This window comes from Oncorhynchus kisutch, linkage group LG23, assembly GCF_002021735.2.
Source record: "Oncorhynchus kisutch isolate 150728-3 linkage group LG23, Okis_V2, whole genome shotgun sequence".
Lineage (NCBI taxonomy): Eukaryota > Metazoa > Chordata > Actinopteri > Salmoniformes > Salmonidae > Oncorhynchus > Oncorhynchus kisutch.
Genome location: NC_034196.2, coordinates 29639553 through 29658780, shown reverse-complemented (window position 1 = coordinate 29658780; position 19228 = coordinate 29639553). Strand labels below are relative to the sequence as shown.

The window sequence follows — 19228 nt, the reverse complement described above, 5'->3', positions numbered from 1 at the left end:
AATTACTTGTTACTTTTATCTCTTATTCTTATCTGTAATTTTTTTAAACTGCATTGTTGGTTAGGGGCTTGTAAGTAAGCATTTCACTGTTGTTTTCGTGCATGTGACTAATACTATTTGATTTGATTTAATTGTGAGATTGAGAGTCTAATAGCTGCACTGCCTTATCTTCCCCAGCAGTTGAGAAACAACCTAGCGCATAAAGAAAACAATGTAAATAGCCAAGAAACACAAGGACAAAGTGTCACTTCAGTAGACTTTCATGTCAAGTAAATTAGACCAACTGTTATGCCTGTGCACAGCGCTTCTAAAAAAAACAGCCCCAAGTCAGGCAGGGTTGTAGCTCGAGGTAGAACATGCTATAGGATTTGTGGTTCTTTGACGTTGTGCGATTAATTTGCCAGCTATGAAACAAAACGGCAGAACAGCTACTGCAGCATTTACATTGCTATAAATGTTAACATACCTGACCAGCCAACGTGGCTTTTGAAATGGCAAATTAATGCCAAAATCTACCCTCATTTGGCAGGTGGCGGATGTTCCTTTTAGGCCCTGTATGATTCTTACAGTCATTTAGGCCTACAGTTGTCATTGTTGAAGTGGACATGTGCTTTGCAGAACTTACAACCTATGCTACACTCGTGAGGAACACGTTTTTGTTTATTTCATTCCATGTTGGAGTTTTGTCAATTTATTAATCGTCTTTTTGTTTGAAACGCTCCTCTCAATGTTGAGTAAGGACATGCACCGGATTATGAATATAGTAGTAGGACTAGTATACATGGCCTGCGTGCAAATGCAGACCTAGAAATGTGCCCATTTGGGGTTGTCTGATAGTATTTATGATTATCTTAACTCACCACCACTAATGAGCTTCTCAAACAAATGTTTCTTTACCTCAAACAGCAAGTAAACAAAGTATGTTTTTAGATGCAATTTAGAATGACAATAGTTCCTCAAAGCATTTGAACAATATTTCCAGTGCTCTCTCTTTCAATAACCATCTGGCATGAAAGTGAAAAATGTAATGCTCTTCTCCAGGGGAAACATCATAAAATACCTGATTACCTCTTATCCCTTGCACAAATAGCCTACAGCTGTGTATGTCCCAAGGTCACTGGCACAGAATATTTTATACAATGTTTCAAGTTTGCTAGCGTGAGTTCCGGGTGACTCAGTTGATAGTTGATTGATAGTTGATTGAATATTTAAAGTGCATTGCAGACAGGTCATGCATAGCCAATGTGATTTATAGGATGTTTATTTTATCAGGATATTTTCTACCTGCAAGCTGCAATGTTTTTATGTGTTGGATTTATGTAGGTTATTTTTACATAGTTGGCAATGAGTTACTTTTAGATTTGTATAATGTTCAGTTAGATTTAGAATGTAGATTAACCACAGATAATGATTTTTAGATAAAAAATATTATTATAAATTAAATGTGTCACGCCCTGACCTTAGAGATCCTTTTAATTCTCTATTTTGGTTAGGTCAGGGTGTGACTAGGGTGGGCAATCTAGTTTTCCAATTTTTTTGTTTGACCTGGTATGGTTCCCAATCAGAGGCAGCTGTCTATCGTTGTCTCTGATTGGGGATCATACTTAGGCAGCATTTTCCCACCTTAGTTTGTGGGATCTTGATTTTGTATAGTTGCTGTGTAGCCTGCATAACTTTATGTTTGTTTTGTATTTTGGTGTTTTTTTGGTGTTCAGTTTTATAAAAGTAAGATGTTTGCCTACCACGCTGCACCTTGGTCTCCTCATTCAAACGACGAGCTAACAAAATGAAACTTCTCCACGAAAATGTGCATATGAAAATCATAACTGGTACTCAGATTGGTTGAAATGGTAAATTGGCACTCTAAATGGAAAAGTTTGCCGACCACTGGTGTAGCCTATCACTGGCAACTTCAGGAGCATAATTAAAACACATCGGGTGTTTCTATACAGTATATGGAAAAATACATGCTTTAACATTTCCACCAATCGGTTGTTCGAAAGAAAAGACTACTCTTGGTCAACCAATATGTTTTTTAGTTAGGGACAGCCCTAGTAGAAATGCTGGAAATGAGCTTTAGATGACACCAAAAATTCTGATGAAGGACCCCCACACCCACCGGCAGGTTATGTCCCCCCTACTTCTAAAACCTATGTTGCTCCCCTGAGTGTATCAATCTGCTAATGTTTTTTTTTCAGCAGGAAAATGTCCCATGCCACAAGGCTAGGACCGTCACAAATGGTTCCTCAAACATGACAGTGAATTCAGCCTACTGCAGTGGCCTGCCCAGTCAACAGATCGCAATCCAATTGAGCATCTGTGGGATGAGATGGAACGAGCTATTCAGAGTAGAGATCCACTACCAGCCAACTTGACACAACTGTGGGAGTCAACATGGGGTGCAACTCAATATTAGGAAGGTATTGTTTCTCAATGATATACTCAGTGTATATTTGAGAGTGCTTAAATCTACAACATACAAACTTTTTCGAAGACCCGATCAAATTCACATAGAAATGTGAGTTATAGATCTTTCATTCTGATTGAAAGCAAGTCTAATAAACAGTAGATATGTTCTATGTGCGCTATTTCTATGCTTCCCATTATTCAGTTTTTGCATCTTTTCCTTTCGGTTTTGTACACCAGCTTCAGACAGCTGAAAATAAAATATTTTTGGTTCTGGAAAATATATTTCTCAGCAGTTTAAATATATAGTACAATGGTTCTCTACACAATGACTGCTTGTTTTGTTCACATAAACTAAAGTTAAGTGAACAATTAGAATTTTAGCAACTAGGAAAAGGCGAAGCGATTTCTGCACAGTACACCTTTAAATACATAGCACTGAATGGTAACCCCTCTCCCAGTCTGTTTGGAGCTCAAACCCCTCTCCCGTACACTCAAACCATCTCAGGGACACTCAAACTCCTCTCAGGGAAACTCAAACCCCTCTCAAGGACACCCAAAACCCTCTCAGGGACACCCAAACCCCTATCAGGAACACCCAAACCCCTATCAGGGACACTCAAACCCTCTCAGGGACAATCAAAACCATCTGAGGGAAACTCAAACTCTCTCGGGGACACTCAAACCACTCTCAGGGACACCCAAATCCCTCTCGGGGACCCCCAAACCCCTCTCGGGGACACCCAAACCCCTCACGGGGACCCCCAAACCACTCTCAGGGACACCCAAATCCCTCTCGGGGACCCCCAAACCCCTATCAGGGACACCCAAATCCCTCTCGGGGACCCCCAAACCCCTCTCGGGGAAACTCAAACCCCTTTCAGGGACTTCTGTATTATCTTATATGGACCGAACCAGTTGCTCTAGAAGAGGACTTAATGGTTAAAGGACTCCCCAAAAGCTCTATTGCCCCTTTCCCTCTCACCAACACATACAGTACACACACACACACACAGAGAGATGCCAAACGTCATTAGTACCGACTATCACTGTCATTTTGATGTTCAAAAGAAAAGTGACACTGTATCTTTAAGATCAGAGAGTGAGAGAGAACATTGTGGAAAAGGCAGACTGCTGGTCCCTCTCTCTCTTTATTTTCCTTCCCTCCCCTCTCTCTTTCTCCATAGAGGCAGTGAGAGAGACAGATGTAACACAGCAGCCTTGGTTTGGCTCAGCTCAGAGACAGTAGGGGCGAGCTGAGTGAGAGAGAGAGACCATAGCAGAGTGTATGTTGTACAGGGAGACAGTAGCAGAGCTCTCTATCTGCCCTAGGCTAGGTCATGTCTGTTACTGTAACCCTCACACAACCTGTGAAGCCCGACATGGAGCCAGGACCCAACAACAGAACAATACAACAGGAGGGGAACACTGGTGAGTGAGTGTGTTTGTGGAGAGGGGGGTGGGCTGTGTGTGAGTGAGTGAGTGAGTGACTGAGAGAGAGAGAGAGAGAGAGAGAGAGAGAGAGAGAGAGAGAAAGAGAGAGAAAACCAGGAACAGAGGCCAGTCAGGGGATTTCCTCTCTCTGTTACAAGACAGGACAAGCACCTGTCTATGTACATTTATCGCAGCTGACCTCTGGCTCCTGATGGTCTCAAACAGACAGTTGCCTTTGAGAGAGAGAGGGAGGATGTTGATGTGCCGAGACTTTAACAAGTTGCTGCAGTTCAAGATGTCTCCCTTAGTTTGGTGTGTTTCAGGTATTATCTAAAGTCACTGCTACACTTTGTTACTGGTCTCCATCTACAGTTTCACTGTGTATCTATGGAGAGGGATCAAGTTTGATTTCTCACGTTTAAATGTCTAGTGAAAAGCACGAGATGACGCACACCCAAAATAATAGGGGTGGTTCTGACTGACGAAATAGTAAATGTACGGGTGTTTTAAGTTCATGCCAACTATATGCTCGCAGGGATGTCAAACTCATTCCATGGAGGGACGAGAGTCTGTGGGTTTTCGCTCCACCCTTGTACTTGATTGAGGAATTAAGGTCACTAATCAGTCAGGATTGTCTAGTTGTCTAGTTCTGGCTGCCAAAAACCCACATACTCTGCCCTCGTGGAAAGAGTTTGACACCCTTGCGAGCATATAGTGGGAATGAACAGAGAAGAGAGGAGAGGAGACCTCTTTCTCTCTGTCTTTTCTCTCCTGTGTTGTTGTTCTGAGAGCCTTGGTCTTGGTTGAGCCTGTCTTCTGTCTGTTCCCTTTGAACAGTGACTGTGAACAGAATAATTTAGTGTGGCAGATGTGAGAGCTCTGTGGGTGTACTGTTTCAGTTCAAAAGCACTACGTTAATTTGATGCTTATGTGAATCCCGATAACTGTGTGTGTCGGAGTTGGAGTGTGTTGGTGTTGGAGTGTGTGGGTGTACGTGTGAGTGAAAGACAGAGAGAATGAGTGCAAAACAAACAGGGCGACAGAAAGAGAGAGAATTAGTTATGTATACAAATAAATCCAAGAGGATCTAAACTGTGTAACTCAGTGTGTTCTCTCTCTCACTCCCTCACTTTTCCTCTTCATCCCTCACTCTTTCCCTCTATTTTTTAACTGTTACGCCCACGCAGGGACAATTAAACAGTAAACAAGTGTGTTTGATTAGCAGGGCAAGACATTTAGTTTATTTTCAGACTGTGTGTGTGTGTGTGTGTGTGTGTGTGTGTGTGTGTGTGTGTGTGTGTGTACCGTTCTCAGCCCTTTGGAAGAGACTGTGCTGTGGTTAGAAGAATGAGTCAAAGTTGAACATATTTTGAGGAGACATCCTGTAACTTCTTACTGCCAAAGTCTTAGTCTGCTTACTGAGCTACACAGTCTCACCGCTCTCTGCCCCAGGACAAGCCTCTGTCTCTGTACATTTATCGCAGCTGACCTCTGGCTCCCTGATGGTCTCAAACGGACAGTTGACTTGGAGAGAGGGAGGGAGGATGTTGATGTGTCGAGACTTTAACCAGCTGTTGTATTTCAAGATGTCTCCCTTAGTTTGGTGTGTTTCAGGTATTATCTGAAATCACTGCTACACTATGTTATTGGTCCCCATCTACAGGGTCACTGTATGTGGATTGGGTAATATTGCTAGGTAAACAGTAGCTTTGTGTGCCAGGCTTCCAGCTCTCCTTGTGTAGTCTAGGCTGTGGATAGAAGATTAAGGAGAGTTTGTTATGTTTTATTTTACATTGGAGTAACCAGTTTAGGTGCTGGTTTCCCAGACCCTGATTCAATTCACTCCTGGACTTGAAAGCATTAACAATTGAGAATCTCATTTGAAATTAGGAGGACTAAATTTAATCTGGGTCTGGTTAACCATCTGACCCTAGTCTGAGGGAGCACTTTGCCTCGGCAGAATAAGTGTCTCATCTTGTTTATAAAACCTGGAGATGGAAGGCTGAGGTACAATACATAAACACATCATTGACAAACACATTTCTAAACCCACTCCCTTTCCATTCCATTTCACCTGGCCTGCAGTCCCCTGCAGTCTCCAACCCTGCAGTCTCCAACCCTGCAGTCTCCAACCCTGCAGTCCCCTGCAGTCTCCAACCCTGCAGTCTCCAACCCTGCAGTCTCCAACCCTGCAGTCCCCTGCAGTCCCCTGCAGTCTCCAACCCTGCAGTCCCCTGCAGTCTCCAACCCTGCAGTCCCCTGCAGTCTCCAACCCTGCAGTCTCCAACCCTGCAGTCCCCTGCAGTCTCCAACCCTGCAGTCTCCAACCCTGCAGTCTCCAACCCTGCAGTCCCCTGCAGTCCCCTGCAGTCTCCAACCCTGCAGTCCCCTGCAGTCTCCAACCCTGCAGTCCCCTGCAGTCTCCAACCCTGCAGTCTCCAACCCTGCAGTCCCCTGCAGTCTCCAACCCTGCAGTCTCCAACCCTGCAGTCCCCTGCAGTCTCCAACCCTGCAGTCTCCAACCCTGCAGTCCCCTGCAGTCCCCTGCAGTCTCCAACCCTGCAGTCTCCAACCCTGCAGTCCCCTGCAGTCCCCTGCAGTCTCCAACCCTGCAGTCCCCTGCAGTCTCCACCCTGCAGTCCCCTGCAGTCTCCAACCCTGCAGTCTCCAACCCTGCAGTCCCCTGCAGTCTCCAACCCTGCAGTCCCCTGCAGTCTCCAACCCTGCAGTCTCCAACCCTGCAGTCCCCTGCAGTCTCCAACCCTGCAGTCTCCAACCCTGCAGTCTCCAACCCTGCAGTCCCCTGCAGTCTCCAACCATGCAGTCCCCTGCAGTCTCCAACCCTGCAGTCTCCAACCCTGCAGTCCCCTGCAGTCTCCAACCCTGCAGTCTCCAACCCTGCAGTCCCCTGCAGTCTCCAACCCTGCAGTCCCCTGCAGTCTCCAACCCTGCAGTCTCCAACCCTGCAGTCTCCAACCCTGCAGTCCCCTGCAGTCTCCAACCATGCAGTCCCCTGCAGTGTCCAACCCTGCAGGCCCCAACACTGCAGTCCCCTGCATTCTCCAACCCTGCATTCTCCAACCCTGCAGTCACCTGCAATCCCCTGCATTCTCCAACCCTGCAGTCTCCAAACCTGCAATCTCCAACCATGCAGTCTCCAACCCTACAGTCTCCAATCTTGCAGTCTCCAACCTGTAGAGTGACAGACTGTAGCACTTAGCAACAGCCCACTATAAATTCTGTAAACCCTATAAACACCCACCCTATTGGCCCAAGACACTCATAAATAAAATAAAAATGAATGTTTTTAGCGCAAACTCTCTACGATATTACTATCGTACCTCTTTATTTGTTCTAACGCGACACTCTGGAGAAGATAGAATTTGGACTAAACAGCTAACACAAAACCACTGCAGCCAACCCAGTCCAGTCCCTCTCTCACATGCAGGTCCAACAAGTCGTAATAACAAGCTTCTCTTTTGCTATTGTTTATCCTTGCTAGTGGGCTTAACTTGATTCATGAGGCCAGGGCAGCTTCCACTTATAGAAGCAGCTGATCCATCTGAACTGTTGGCAACTACACAATGAGATTAATATCAAACATATTGGCTTTTGGACTTTAGGAAACGTGCACTTGTTGAGTTGAGGGGGAGCTACATTCCACAGCTACAGAAAGTAAACCTAACCTATGATTGTGGACTAGCTTTTCCTGACCAGTGACCACATGACCTGACAAGAAAACACTCCCTGCCCATGAGGCTGGTGGCCTGAGGTTACCATCTTAGAATAGCTAAAACATCACAAGACACACTTGACAACCCATCCCAGCTTCGCTCATGTTCCTTTCTCATCTTTATTTAACCTTTTGGGATTGCTTCATGCCTCACATTGTCCCTGGGATGCTAGAGTTTTGGAAGGGAAAGAGGCGAGTGTCAATCGGAGACTAATCTTTGTGACATATTTTCATGTTTTCCTTACTAGTGATTGTGATCTGTAATTTGTCATTTATTTGAAGTGTAAATGGACACCTGCTGGTTTGGGAGCCTGGCAGTAAATTACTGTTTGAACATTTTCTTTGCACCCTGCAGATTTCAGAGTAAGATGGAGTAAGAAGTAACTACAAACGTTTTCGAACTTCACTGACAGAGAGGCTGAGGAGAGAAATTGAGAGAGAGAGAGAGAGAGACAGACAGACAGACAGAGACAGAGAGAGAGACACACAGACAGACAGAGAGAGAGAGAGAGACATATAGGGAGAGAGAGAGAGACATATAGGGAGAGAGAGAGAGAGACATATATATATAGAGAGAGAGACAGACAGACAGACAGACAGACAGACAGACAGACAGACAGACAGACAGACAGACAGACAGACAGACAGACAGACAGACAGACAGAGAGGGACGGACGGGGGAGACTGACAGAGAGGGACGGACGGGGGGAGACCGACAGGGAGAGAGAGAGAGAGAGAGAGAGAGAGGGAGAGAGAGAGAGAGAGAGAGAGAGAGAGAGAGAGGGAGAGAGGGAGAGAGAGAGAGAGACAGGGAGAGAGAGAGAGAGAGAGAGAGAGAGAGAGAGAGAGAGAGAGACAGACAGACAGACAGACAGACAGACAGACAGACAGACAGACAGACAGACAGACAGACAGACAGACAGACAGAGAGAGAGAGAGACAGACAGACAGAGAGGGAGACAGACAGACAGACAGACAGAGAGGGACGGACGGACGGACGGGCGGGGGGAGACTGACAGAGAGGGACGGACGGGGGGAGACCGACAGGGAGGGAGAGAGAGAGAGACAGAGAGAGAGAGAGGGAGAGAGAATTGGCAAGAGAAAAAAAAAACATTATTGGCCCAATAGTTCCATCTTCCCAGTTTCTCTCCTGGAACTCTGAGGTCTTCAAGAACACCCTTAAGACCTTCATCCCTACTCGAGCCCACTGTAGCCCCCCAGGAAGACCATGAGATCCTGCTCTGGCCCACTGTAGTCCCCCAGGAAGACTATAAGATCCTGCTCTGACCCACTATAGCCCCCCAGGAAGACTAGGAGATCCTGCTCTGACCCACTATAGGCCCCAAGGAAGACTAGGAGATCCTGCTCTGGCCCACTGTAGCCCCCCAGGAAGACTAGGAGATCCTGCTCTGGCCCACTGTAGCCCCCCACAAAGACTAGGAGATCCTGCTATGAGCCACTGTAGCCCCCCAGGAAGACTAGGAGATCCTGCTCTGACCCACTGTAGCCCCCCAGGAAGACTAGGAGATCCTGCTCTGACCCATCTCCCCGTAATCAGACCCTCACTCTTCTCTCAGTTCACCTTAGTTGATACCACCCCCTCAAACACTAGAACCCTGCTAACCTCTTCTTCATCTCCCTCCCCTTTAACAAACACTGTTACATCCTCAACATAAGCCGTCTCCCCACCTACTGCCCTTGGAACTGACAACCTCTGCAGCCTCTCCCTCAGCCTACACAGCTGTGGTTCTATGTCTAAACAGTAGAGATGACCCGAGAGTGGACACCCCTGCCGAATCCCTCTACTAACTGAGACTGGCCGGCTCAGCCTACCCCCCACTTTTACCATATCAGAAGCCCCCAGAGTACAGTAGCTTGACCTATGATTTTAAACCCGCTACCCAGGCCAACAATTCCATGGTTTTAAACAGATAGATATGAGTCACATGACACACTCTATCAAAATCTATCAGATCCTGATCATACATTGTGTTGATGTCTATCACATCTCTCAAAATAAACAAGTTTTCCATGATTTTCTGCCCAGGCATATAGTATGCCTGGTCCCTGTGAACTATGGTGTCCAAACAACCTTTCAGCCGATTTGCTTGAACAATATTTTCTAATCCAAGAAGAGCAACGACATCCGCCTGCAGTTCTTTAATGGAGTTAAGTCCCCCTTTCTCAGCAGTAGAGACAGTACTTCCCGCTAGCAGCTGATTGGTAGTACAGAGTTCTCAAAGGACTCCCGAAAGATCTCCAAGAGGTCCCTCCCAGTACACCACAGGAACGTTTATAAAACTCAGCTGTTAGTCCATCGACCCTCAGCGCACGGCCTGCTGCTGTTAGTTCCTGAAATGAAAGATCACTATCCAGCCCAGCACTCTGGCTCAAGCAAAGGCAACGTCTGCAGAGCTGAGCACACTGAGGATGATTGTTGCAGTCTCCGTAGAGGTCTGACTTCTAGTCAATAGTCACCCTCGTCATCTCCGCTGGATTCGAGATCAGACAACTCGAGTGACGCCGTAGATGGAACATCTGCTTCTGCTGCGCCGACTTCCTCTCCAGGTTGAAGAAAAACGCACTCGAAGCATCCATGTCTGTCAGGGTGGCAATCCGTGCTCTAATAAGTGCCCCCTTCACCTGATCCTGTAAAAAAGAACCCATCTGCGTCTGCTTAGCCCTAACTCCCTCTCTGACACTGAGTTCTGCTGCCCAGTAAGGCAGAAATGTCTCTACTATCCTTCTCTAACCTCTGCCAAGTAGACCTTATCCTAGCTGTCCCATCGGCAGAGTACTGCTGGCAAAACACCCTTATTTGTTTTCACCACATTCCACCATTGTCTCAAACTCAGCTTTCCTCCCTTTCCAAGTCTCAACAAATAATCTCAAATCAAATCAACGTTTATTTGTGTGCCCCGAATACAACAGGTGTAGACCTTACTGTGAAATGCTTACTTACAGGCTCTAACCAATGGTGCGAGAAAAAAAAGGTGTGTGTGTGTGTGTGTGTGTGTGTGTGTGTGTGTGTGTGTGTGTGTGTGTGTGTGTGTGTGTGTGTGTGTGTGTGTGTGTGTGTGTGTGTGTGTGTGTGTGTGTGTGTGTGTGTAGGTAAGTAAATAAATAAAACAACAGTAAAAAGACATTTGAAAAAAGAATAGCAAGGCTATATACAGACACCTGTTAGTCAGGCTTATTGAGGTAGTATGTACATGTAGGTATCTCAACCTCTGTGTTGTTGTATGTGTCGAACTGCTTTGCTTAATCTTGGCCAGGTCACAGTTGCAAATGAGAACTTGTTCTAAACTAGCCTACCTGGTTAAATAAAGGTGGGAAAAAATGGGGGGTGGGAGGAGCTATAGAAGGACAGGCTCATTGTAAATGGCTGGAATGGAATCAATGGAATCAAACCAAATGTATTTATAAAACCCTTTTTACAGATGTCACAAAGTGCATATACAGAAACACAGCCTAAAACCGCAAACAGCAAGCAATGCAGATGTAGAAGAACAATGTGTTTAATGTTTGATGTGTTTGGTACCATTCCATTGATTCCATTCCAGCCATTACAATGAGCACGTCCTCCTATAGCTCCTCCAACCAGCCTGCTCTGTAATCAACTGTTACCATGTGATGGTCTGAGATGCCACAAAGGGCAGATCTGGGAGTCCATAACCCTGTTACAGCTTCTCTTACTGCCACAGATCCTATCCAGCATTGCTGCACTAATCCTCCCTTCCACTACTTTCCCCCTTGTATAGATCCTCCCTCCCTCTACACATCTATTAGTCCATGCTATTGCAACATATTGTTTAAGACCACCCCCGACTGTAGATCTATCCTATCTAGTGTGTAATATGTTGTACAGTCCCCCCAGTAGGTCCTGTCTAAGCTTCTTAAATAGCTGCACCCGGTCAGCTCCCCTATTAGGAGCATAGACATTAACAACAGAAAAGTAAACCCCCTATGACCAACAACCGCCCCTTATCCACCTCTGAGGTAGATATTACTTTAAGGTCCAATGAGAACAGAACTGCTAATCCTGCACTTACATTTGATCCATGAATAATTAAACACTGCCCCTTCCTCTCCATGCCCCACACTGCCTTATTACCACTATCACTGTGGGTTCCCTGTAAGAACACCACAATTAAAAGTTTATGCTTACTAAACTCATCCACTACAGAACCTCCTATTCCTGTCTCTTCCCCAGAGAGAAAGAGAGAGCGAGAGATTATTTTAAACGCTTTAACATCATCCTCAGCTCTGGCATCTTCCCCAATATTTGAAACCAAGGTCTGATCACCCCAATCCACAAAAGTGGAGAAAAATTTGACCTCAATAACTACTGTGGAATATGTGTCAACTGCAACCTTGGGAAAATCCTCTGCATTATCATTAACAGCAGAATTGTACATTTCCTCAGTGAAAACAATGTACTGCGGAAATGTCAAAGTGGCTTTTTACCAGACCACGTATTCACCCTGCAAACCCTAATTGACAAACAAATAAACCAAAACAAAGGCAAAGTATTCTCATGCTTTGTTGATTTCAAAAAAGCTTTTGACTCAATTTGGCATGAGGGTCTTCTATACAAATTGATGGAAAGTGGTGTTGGGAGAAAACATACAACATTATAAAATCCAAGCACACAAACAACAAGTGTGTAGTTAAAATTGGCAAAAAATACACACATTTCTTTCCACAGGACCGTGTGGTGAGACAGGGATGCAGCTTGAACCTCACCCTCTTCAATATATATATCAATAAATTGACGAGGGCACTGGAAAAGTCTGCAGCACCCGGCCTCACTCTATGAGAATTTGAAGTTAAAATGCCTACTGTTTGCTGATGATCTGGCACTTCTGTCCCTAACCAAGGAGGGCCTACAGCAGCACCTAGATCTTCTGCACAGATTCTGTCAGACCTGGGCCCTGACAATAAATCTCGGTAAGACAAAAATACACCATCATTTTTGTCTGACTGAGATTTACTGTCAGGGCCCAGGTCTGACAGAATCTGTGCAGAAGATCTAGGTGCTGCTGTAGGCCCAAAAAAGGTCCAGTTTCCAGGACCACAAATACAAATTCCATCGAGACACCGTTTACCTAGAGCACACAAAAAATGATACCTACCTCGGCCTAAACATCAGCACCCCACGTGACTTCCACAAAGCTGTGAACGATCTGAGAGAGAAGGCAAGAAGGGCATTCTATGTCATCAAAAATAACATACAATTTGACATCCAAATTAGGATCTGGTTAAAAATACTTGAATTGGCCTTTATGGTTGTGAGGTCTGGGGTCCACTCACCAACCAAGAATGGGAAAAACACCAAATTGAGTCTATGCACGCAGAATCCTGCAACATAAAACAACGTAAAACACCAAATAATGCATGCAGAGCAGAATTAGGTCGATAACTACTAATAATCAAAATCCAGAAAAGAGATGTTAAATTCTACAAAAACCTAAAAGGAAGCGATTCCCAAATATTCCATAACAAAGCCATCACCTACAGAGAGAAGAACCTTGAGAAGAGTCCCCTAAGGAAGCTGGCACTGGGGCTATTTTCACAAACACAAACAGACCCCACAGGGCCCCAGGACAGCATCACAATTAGACCCAACCAAATCATGAGAAGATAAAAAGATAATAACTTGACACACTGGAAATAATTTACCAAAAAACGGAGCAAACTAGAATGCTATTTGGCCCTAAACAGAGAGTACACAGTGGCAGAATACCTGACCAAAATTAAAGAAAGCTTTGACTATTGCGACCATTGCCTTGCTATTGAGAGAGACAGTAGTGGAGAGGGTAGTAAGTTTTAAGTTCCTCGGCATCACAAACAAACTGAATTGGTCCACCCACACAGACAGCATCGTGAAGAAGGCGCAGCAGCGCCTCTTCAACCTCAGGAGGCTGAAGAAATTCGGCTTGTCACCAAAAGCACACACAAACTTCTACAGATGCACAATCGAGAGCATCCTGTCGGGCTGTATCACCGCCTGGGACGGCAACTGCTCCGCCCACAACCGTAAGGCTCTCCAGAGGGTAGTGAGGTCTGCACAACGCATCACCGGGGGGCAAACTACCTGCCCGCCAGGACACCTACACCACCCGATGTCACAGGAAGGCCATAAAGATCATCAAGGACAACAACCACCCGAGCCACTGCATGTTCACCCCGCTATCATCCAGAAGGCGAGGTCAGTACAGGTGCATCAAAGCAGGGACAGAGAGACTGAAAAACAGCTTCTATCTCAAGGCCATCAGACTGTTAAACAGCCTCCATTAAAATTGAGTGGCTGCTGCCAACACACTGACTCAACTCCAGCCACTTTAATAATGGGAATTGATGGAAATGTATGTAAAATATATCACTAGCCACTTTAAACAATGCTACTTAATATAATATTTGCATACCCCACATTATTCATCTCATATGTATATGTATATACTGTACTCTATATCATCTACTGCATCTTTATGTAATACATGTATCACTAGCCACTTTAAACTATGACACTTTGTTTATATTCCCTACATTACTCATCTCATATGGATATACTGTACTCGATACCATCTACTGCATCTTGCCTATGCCGTTCTGTACCATCACTCATTCATATATCTTTATGTACATATTCTTTATCCCTTTACACTTGTGTGTATAAGGTAGTAGTTTTGGAATTGTTAGGTTAGATTACTCGTTGGTTATTACTGCATTGTCGGAACTAGAAGCACAAACATTTCGCTACACTCGCATTAACATCTGCTAACCATGTGTAGGTGACAAATACATTTGATTTGATTTGATTTGGCTGCTGTAGGCAGACCTGGCTCTGTAGAGAAGACAGGCTATGTGCACACTGCCCACAAAATGAGGTGGAAACTGAGCTGCACTTCCTAACCTCCTGCCAAATGTAGGACCATATTAGACACATATTTCCCTCAGATTACACAGACCCACAAAGAATTAGAAAACAAATCCAATTTTGATAAACTCCCATATCTATTCGGTGAAATACCACAGTGTGCTGTCAAAGCACAAGATTTGTGACCTGTTGCCACGAGAAAAGGGCAATCAGTGAAGAACAAACACCATTGTAAATACAACCCATATTTAATTTGATTTGTTTTCCCTATTTGCACGTCGTTACAACACTGTATACCGACATAATATGACATTTGAAATGTCTTTATTCTTTTGGAACCTCTGTGAGTGTAGTATTTACTGTTCATATTTATTGTTTCTTTTTGTTTCTTTTTTAAATATTATCTATTCCACTAGCTTTGGCAATTTGAACATCTTTGAAATGAAATTGAATTGAGAGAGGTTGAAAGGAAAGGGGAGAGTGAAAAAAGACAGTCCGTTGTCTTCCTTCATTGACATGTAAATAGGTCTCAGTGTTTTGGTCCTAGTTGAGGAGAGCTGAATTCCTCCACTGGAGGAGGGGGCACAAGGAGGGGTATAGAGTGAGGGCCAGGGGAACAGTCACACCCCTGAGGGGGGAAAACTCTGGAAGAAAGAATGACTGCACCATACTACCGCTACTTCTCACTTATTAGTAAGAGAAATACTGGGAAAAACAATCTCCATATCTCTCTCCCTCTCTCTCACTCTCACTCTCTCTCTTTCTCTTTCTCCCTCTCTCTCCCTCTCTCTCCCTCTCTATCCCTCCATATTGTCCTTACTTTTAATATTTTTTCTCCTTTTTCTCCCTTTTAACTTCCTCAATATCTCTCTCTCGCTCTCCCTCACTCTCTCCCTCCATCTTCCCATCTTTCTTTAAACTTAACTGAATTACTGGATGTTGTCCAGCTACAAGCTAGTTTTTACTCCAGTTTGAAATAGTCAAAGCAGCCATTTGCAAGTGGGACACTACAGTCTTGAGGGTTGACTAGATGGAGGGAGGGCATTGAGTTGTCTCGGTTGTTTCTCTCTTTTTAAAGAGATATTTATATTTCTGGCTTTTATTTCATCTTGTTTGCTGCAGTGTGCTAGTTATATTCCGATTTTGTGTATCTGGTCTGAGACACACAAACACACACACACACACAATGCTTTGTCGCAGTGAAGGCTTATATAAAGTGGCCGTGTGGTAGTTGGTCATGTGCTATAAGGGGGTTTTATGATATGGAACTGGGTCTAGAGGGGGATGCTCTCACTTAAACCCTGTCTGTTCTTATATATGGACAGTACTCTTCTCCCTGGTCAGTCCTGTCCATCTTACAGACTCTACATTGACCAAGGTGTTATAGTGTGTGTTATGCTCAGTGCTTCAATGGCATCCAAACACTATGATTGTTTTCTGGTCTGTCCTCTATCCTGTCTCATGACTGTGTGTGTAATATTGTGTGTGTGTGTGTGTCCATTTATGCATGCTGTCGTGTTTGTGTGTGTTTGTGCGTGTGTACAACACATACATGTCTGTGTGTTTATGCAGCAGCTAATCAGCACTGACGCTAACGGCTAATTAGCATCCGCCAGTGGGCATCCATCCAACATCCACACCAGAGGCATCCTCTCCTTTTGTCTATCTGTGTGTGCTGTGAGGACGAGGAGGAAGCAGGCTGCTGTCTTTGTCTCAGTCAGTCCTATAGATATCACACCTGCCTAAAATACACATGCGTTGGATGCGTCCCAAATGGCACACTATTCCCTATATAGCGCACTACTTGTGCCTGTAGTCATGGTCAAAAGTAGTGCACTATATACGGAATAGGGTGCCATTTGCGATGCATAAACATCTCACTATTGTAATCTCTATCTGGGCACAACTCCATTTCTGCAAATCTGATGGTGGCCCAGGGGAGTGATATGGGAATGTAAGTATATTAGCTCCACACAGCAGCACGGCACAGATAGATCTTATTTCTGGAAGTATAGAAGTACTAAGAGGTAAACAGCCAACAGTCTGAAGTCAGTTCAGCCAATGTGATCTCAATACTCACAGTAGTACTGGTTTTGCGTTTAGATACTGAGGATGGGATTTCAATTTTGATTGGTGAGTGGATATTGAGGTTATTGGAGAGACTGCAGAGGGAGAAGGAAGGGAAGAGAGAGAGAGAGAGAGGCGGGGCAGAAAGAGGGAGAGGGAGAAGAGATAAATGAGAAAGTCTCTCTTTCTCCTACTCTCGTTTTCATCCATGGTCATCAGAATCTACTACATTATGGAAACAGCCTGGTCTGTTGAAAGGAGGAAATTGAGCAAATCAGTGGTTATGTAGCCAACCAGCAGTTGAAAAAATAACAAACTGTTCTTTCCGCCACTGTTTCAGTAAAAAACTGAGGGATGGGGCTAGAAAAATGTAATCACACTCAAATTCATAGACAGAGCTGTGGATGTCTGACCATCCATGATATAGTTTTAAGGCTGATCCTGGTTCAGTTCTGCAATGAAGGTCTCAGTCTGCTTCTGATGTATTGTCACATTAAGGCTCAACTAGGATCAGTTATTGAAGCTGTAATTAAGCCTAGCTGCTGGTGTGTATTGGTGCTTTGAGGCTGATTTAGGATCAGTTAATTAGTAAGTGTAATTAAGCCTGGCTGCTGGTGTGTACTGGTGCTGTGAGTATTGTTAGCACCTGAGTCTGATCTGTGTTAGTACGCAGCACAACTCCATTTGGCCCCATTTGTCAGTCAGGATCCCTGCTGAGAGAGACGCGTCCTTACCCTACCAGGGAGCGAGGGAAGAGGAGGGAGGGAGGGAAGAGGAGGGAGGGAAGCAGGGAGGGAAGAGGAGGGAGGGAGGGAAGAGGAGGGAGGGAGGGAAGCGGAGGGAGGGAGGGAGGGAGGGAGGGAGGGAGGGAGGGAGGGAGGGAGGGAGGGAGGGAGGGAGGGAGGGAGGGAGGGAGGGAGGGAGGGAGGGAGGGAGGGAGGGAGGGAGGGACAGATAAAACAACAGATATCAAATCAAATGTATTTATAAAGCCCTTCTTAGATCAGCTGATATCTCAAAATGATGGACAGAAACCCAGCCTAAAACCCCAAACAGCAAGCAATGCAGGTGTAGAAGCATGGTGACTAGGAAAAACTCCCTAGAAAGGCCAAAACCTAGGAACAAACCTAGAGAGGAACCAGGCTATGAGGGGTGGCTAGCCCTCTTCTGGCTGTGCCGGGTGGAGATTATAATAGAACATGGCCAAGATGTTCAAATGTTCATAAATGACCAGCATGGTCAAATAATAATAATCACAGTAGTAGGAGTAAATGTGAGTTGGCTTTTCATAGCCGATCATTGAGAGTATCTCTACCGCTCCTGCTGTCTCTAGAGAGTTGAAAACAGCAGGTCGGGGACAGGTAGCACATCCGGTGAACAGGTCAGGGTTCCATAGCCGCAGGCAGAACAGTTGAAACTGGAGCAGCAGCACGGACAGGTAGACAGGGGACAGCAAGGAGTCATCATGCCAGGTAGTCCTAAGGCATGGTCCTAGGGCTCAGGTCCTCAGAGAGAGAGAAAGAGAGAATTCGAGAGAGCATACTTAAATTCACACAGGACACCGGATAAGACAGGAGAAATACTCCAGATATAACAAACTGACCCCAGCCCCCCGACACATAAACTACTGCAGCATAAATACTGGAGGCTGAGACAGGAGGTGTCAGGAGACACTGTGGCCCCATCCGATGATACCCCCGGACAGGGCCAAACAGGCAGGATATAACCCCACCCACTTGTAAGGGTTGCAAATATTGTTGTTTTAGGAAATGTTCTCCTTCTGTCTAGTTTACATATGTTTAAATATATTGTGTGTGTCCACAGTGTGTTGTGTGTGTGTTTCGTGTTAGTTGCCATGTGTAACATGGTGTGACTGAAGGGTATGAGATAGAGCCAAGCACAGCCTTGAGCCCGTTACATGTTTAGAACCAATGGATGGAGAGAATGTGCTTTTCACAGGACAGTGTGTGTAAATCTCATTCAAATAGTTCAACACCACTCTGTCTGCCAGAGAGAGGGAGACAGAAAAAGAAAGGGATAGAGAGAGAAAGAGAGACCATTGAATTTAATTGAGAGAGAGAGGGAGTTTCCAACAAGAGACATGGTATAGAGGAGACAGACCCACTGGTTACCCTCTAGGTTACAGAGAGCTGGTAGTCCTTTCCACCAAACTACCAGGTGTGAAACAGGGAAGAGACTCAGGGGGTGTGCTAATTTGATATAGAGCAGACCTAACCCACTCTATTAAATTAGTCAAAACAGGAACATTTTACATCTGGCTAGAAATTAATAAGGAAATTATCTCAACAGAGAAGAATGTCCTCATGTGTGCTACCTATATTTTATTTATTTAACTAGGCAAGGCAGTTAAGAACAAATTATTATTTACAATGACTGCCTACGCCGGCCAAACCCGGACGACGCTAGGCCAATTGTGTGCTGCCCTATGGAACTCCCAATCACAGCCTGGTGTAATACAGCTCGGAATCAAACCAGAGTCTGTAGTGAAGCTTCAGACCACTGCTTTAGACCACTGCACCACGCGGGAGCCCTATAGAACCCCCAATAGAATCCCCATACTTTAACGATGACAGGTTCTCCATCCTAGAGGGGGAGATAAACCATTTCCAGGCCCAGGGACAAATGCCAGAACTAGACAATAACCTGACTTTCTCAGCACACATGGGTAAAAACACCTACCTGGAGGT

The 19228-nt window shown here is 45.1% G+C and overlaps 1 protein-coding gene across 1 annotated transcript; it reads left to right on the top strand.

Annotated features, from left to right (window-relative positions):
* The first annotated feature begins 3587 nt into the window (after nucleotides 1–3587).
* Nucleotides 3588–10508, top strand: LOC116356605 (proline-rich protein 36-like). The gene is made up of 2 exons (XM_031802988.1): nucleotides 3588–3837; nucleotides 5926–10508. The coding sequence occupies exons 1-2, from the start codon at nucleotides 3747–3749 to the stop codon at nucleotides 7041–7043; spliced, it is 1209 nt and encodes a 402-aa protein (XP_031658848.1). The 5' UTR covers nucleotides 3588–3746; the 3' UTR covers nucleotides 7044–10508.
* Nucleotides 10509–19228: the final 8720 nt, after the last annotated feature.

Bases quoted from the DNA above. Each gene is read 5' to 3' on its own strand.
- LOC116356605 (XM_031802988.1), top strand. From the start codon at position 3,747: ATGTCTGTTACTGTAACCCTCACACAACCTGTGAAGCCCGACATGGAG. The intron at 3,838-5,925 runs GTGAGTGAGTGT...CCTGGCCTGCAG, and splicing joins ACAACAGGAGGGGAACACTG to TCCCCTGCAGTCTCCAACCC.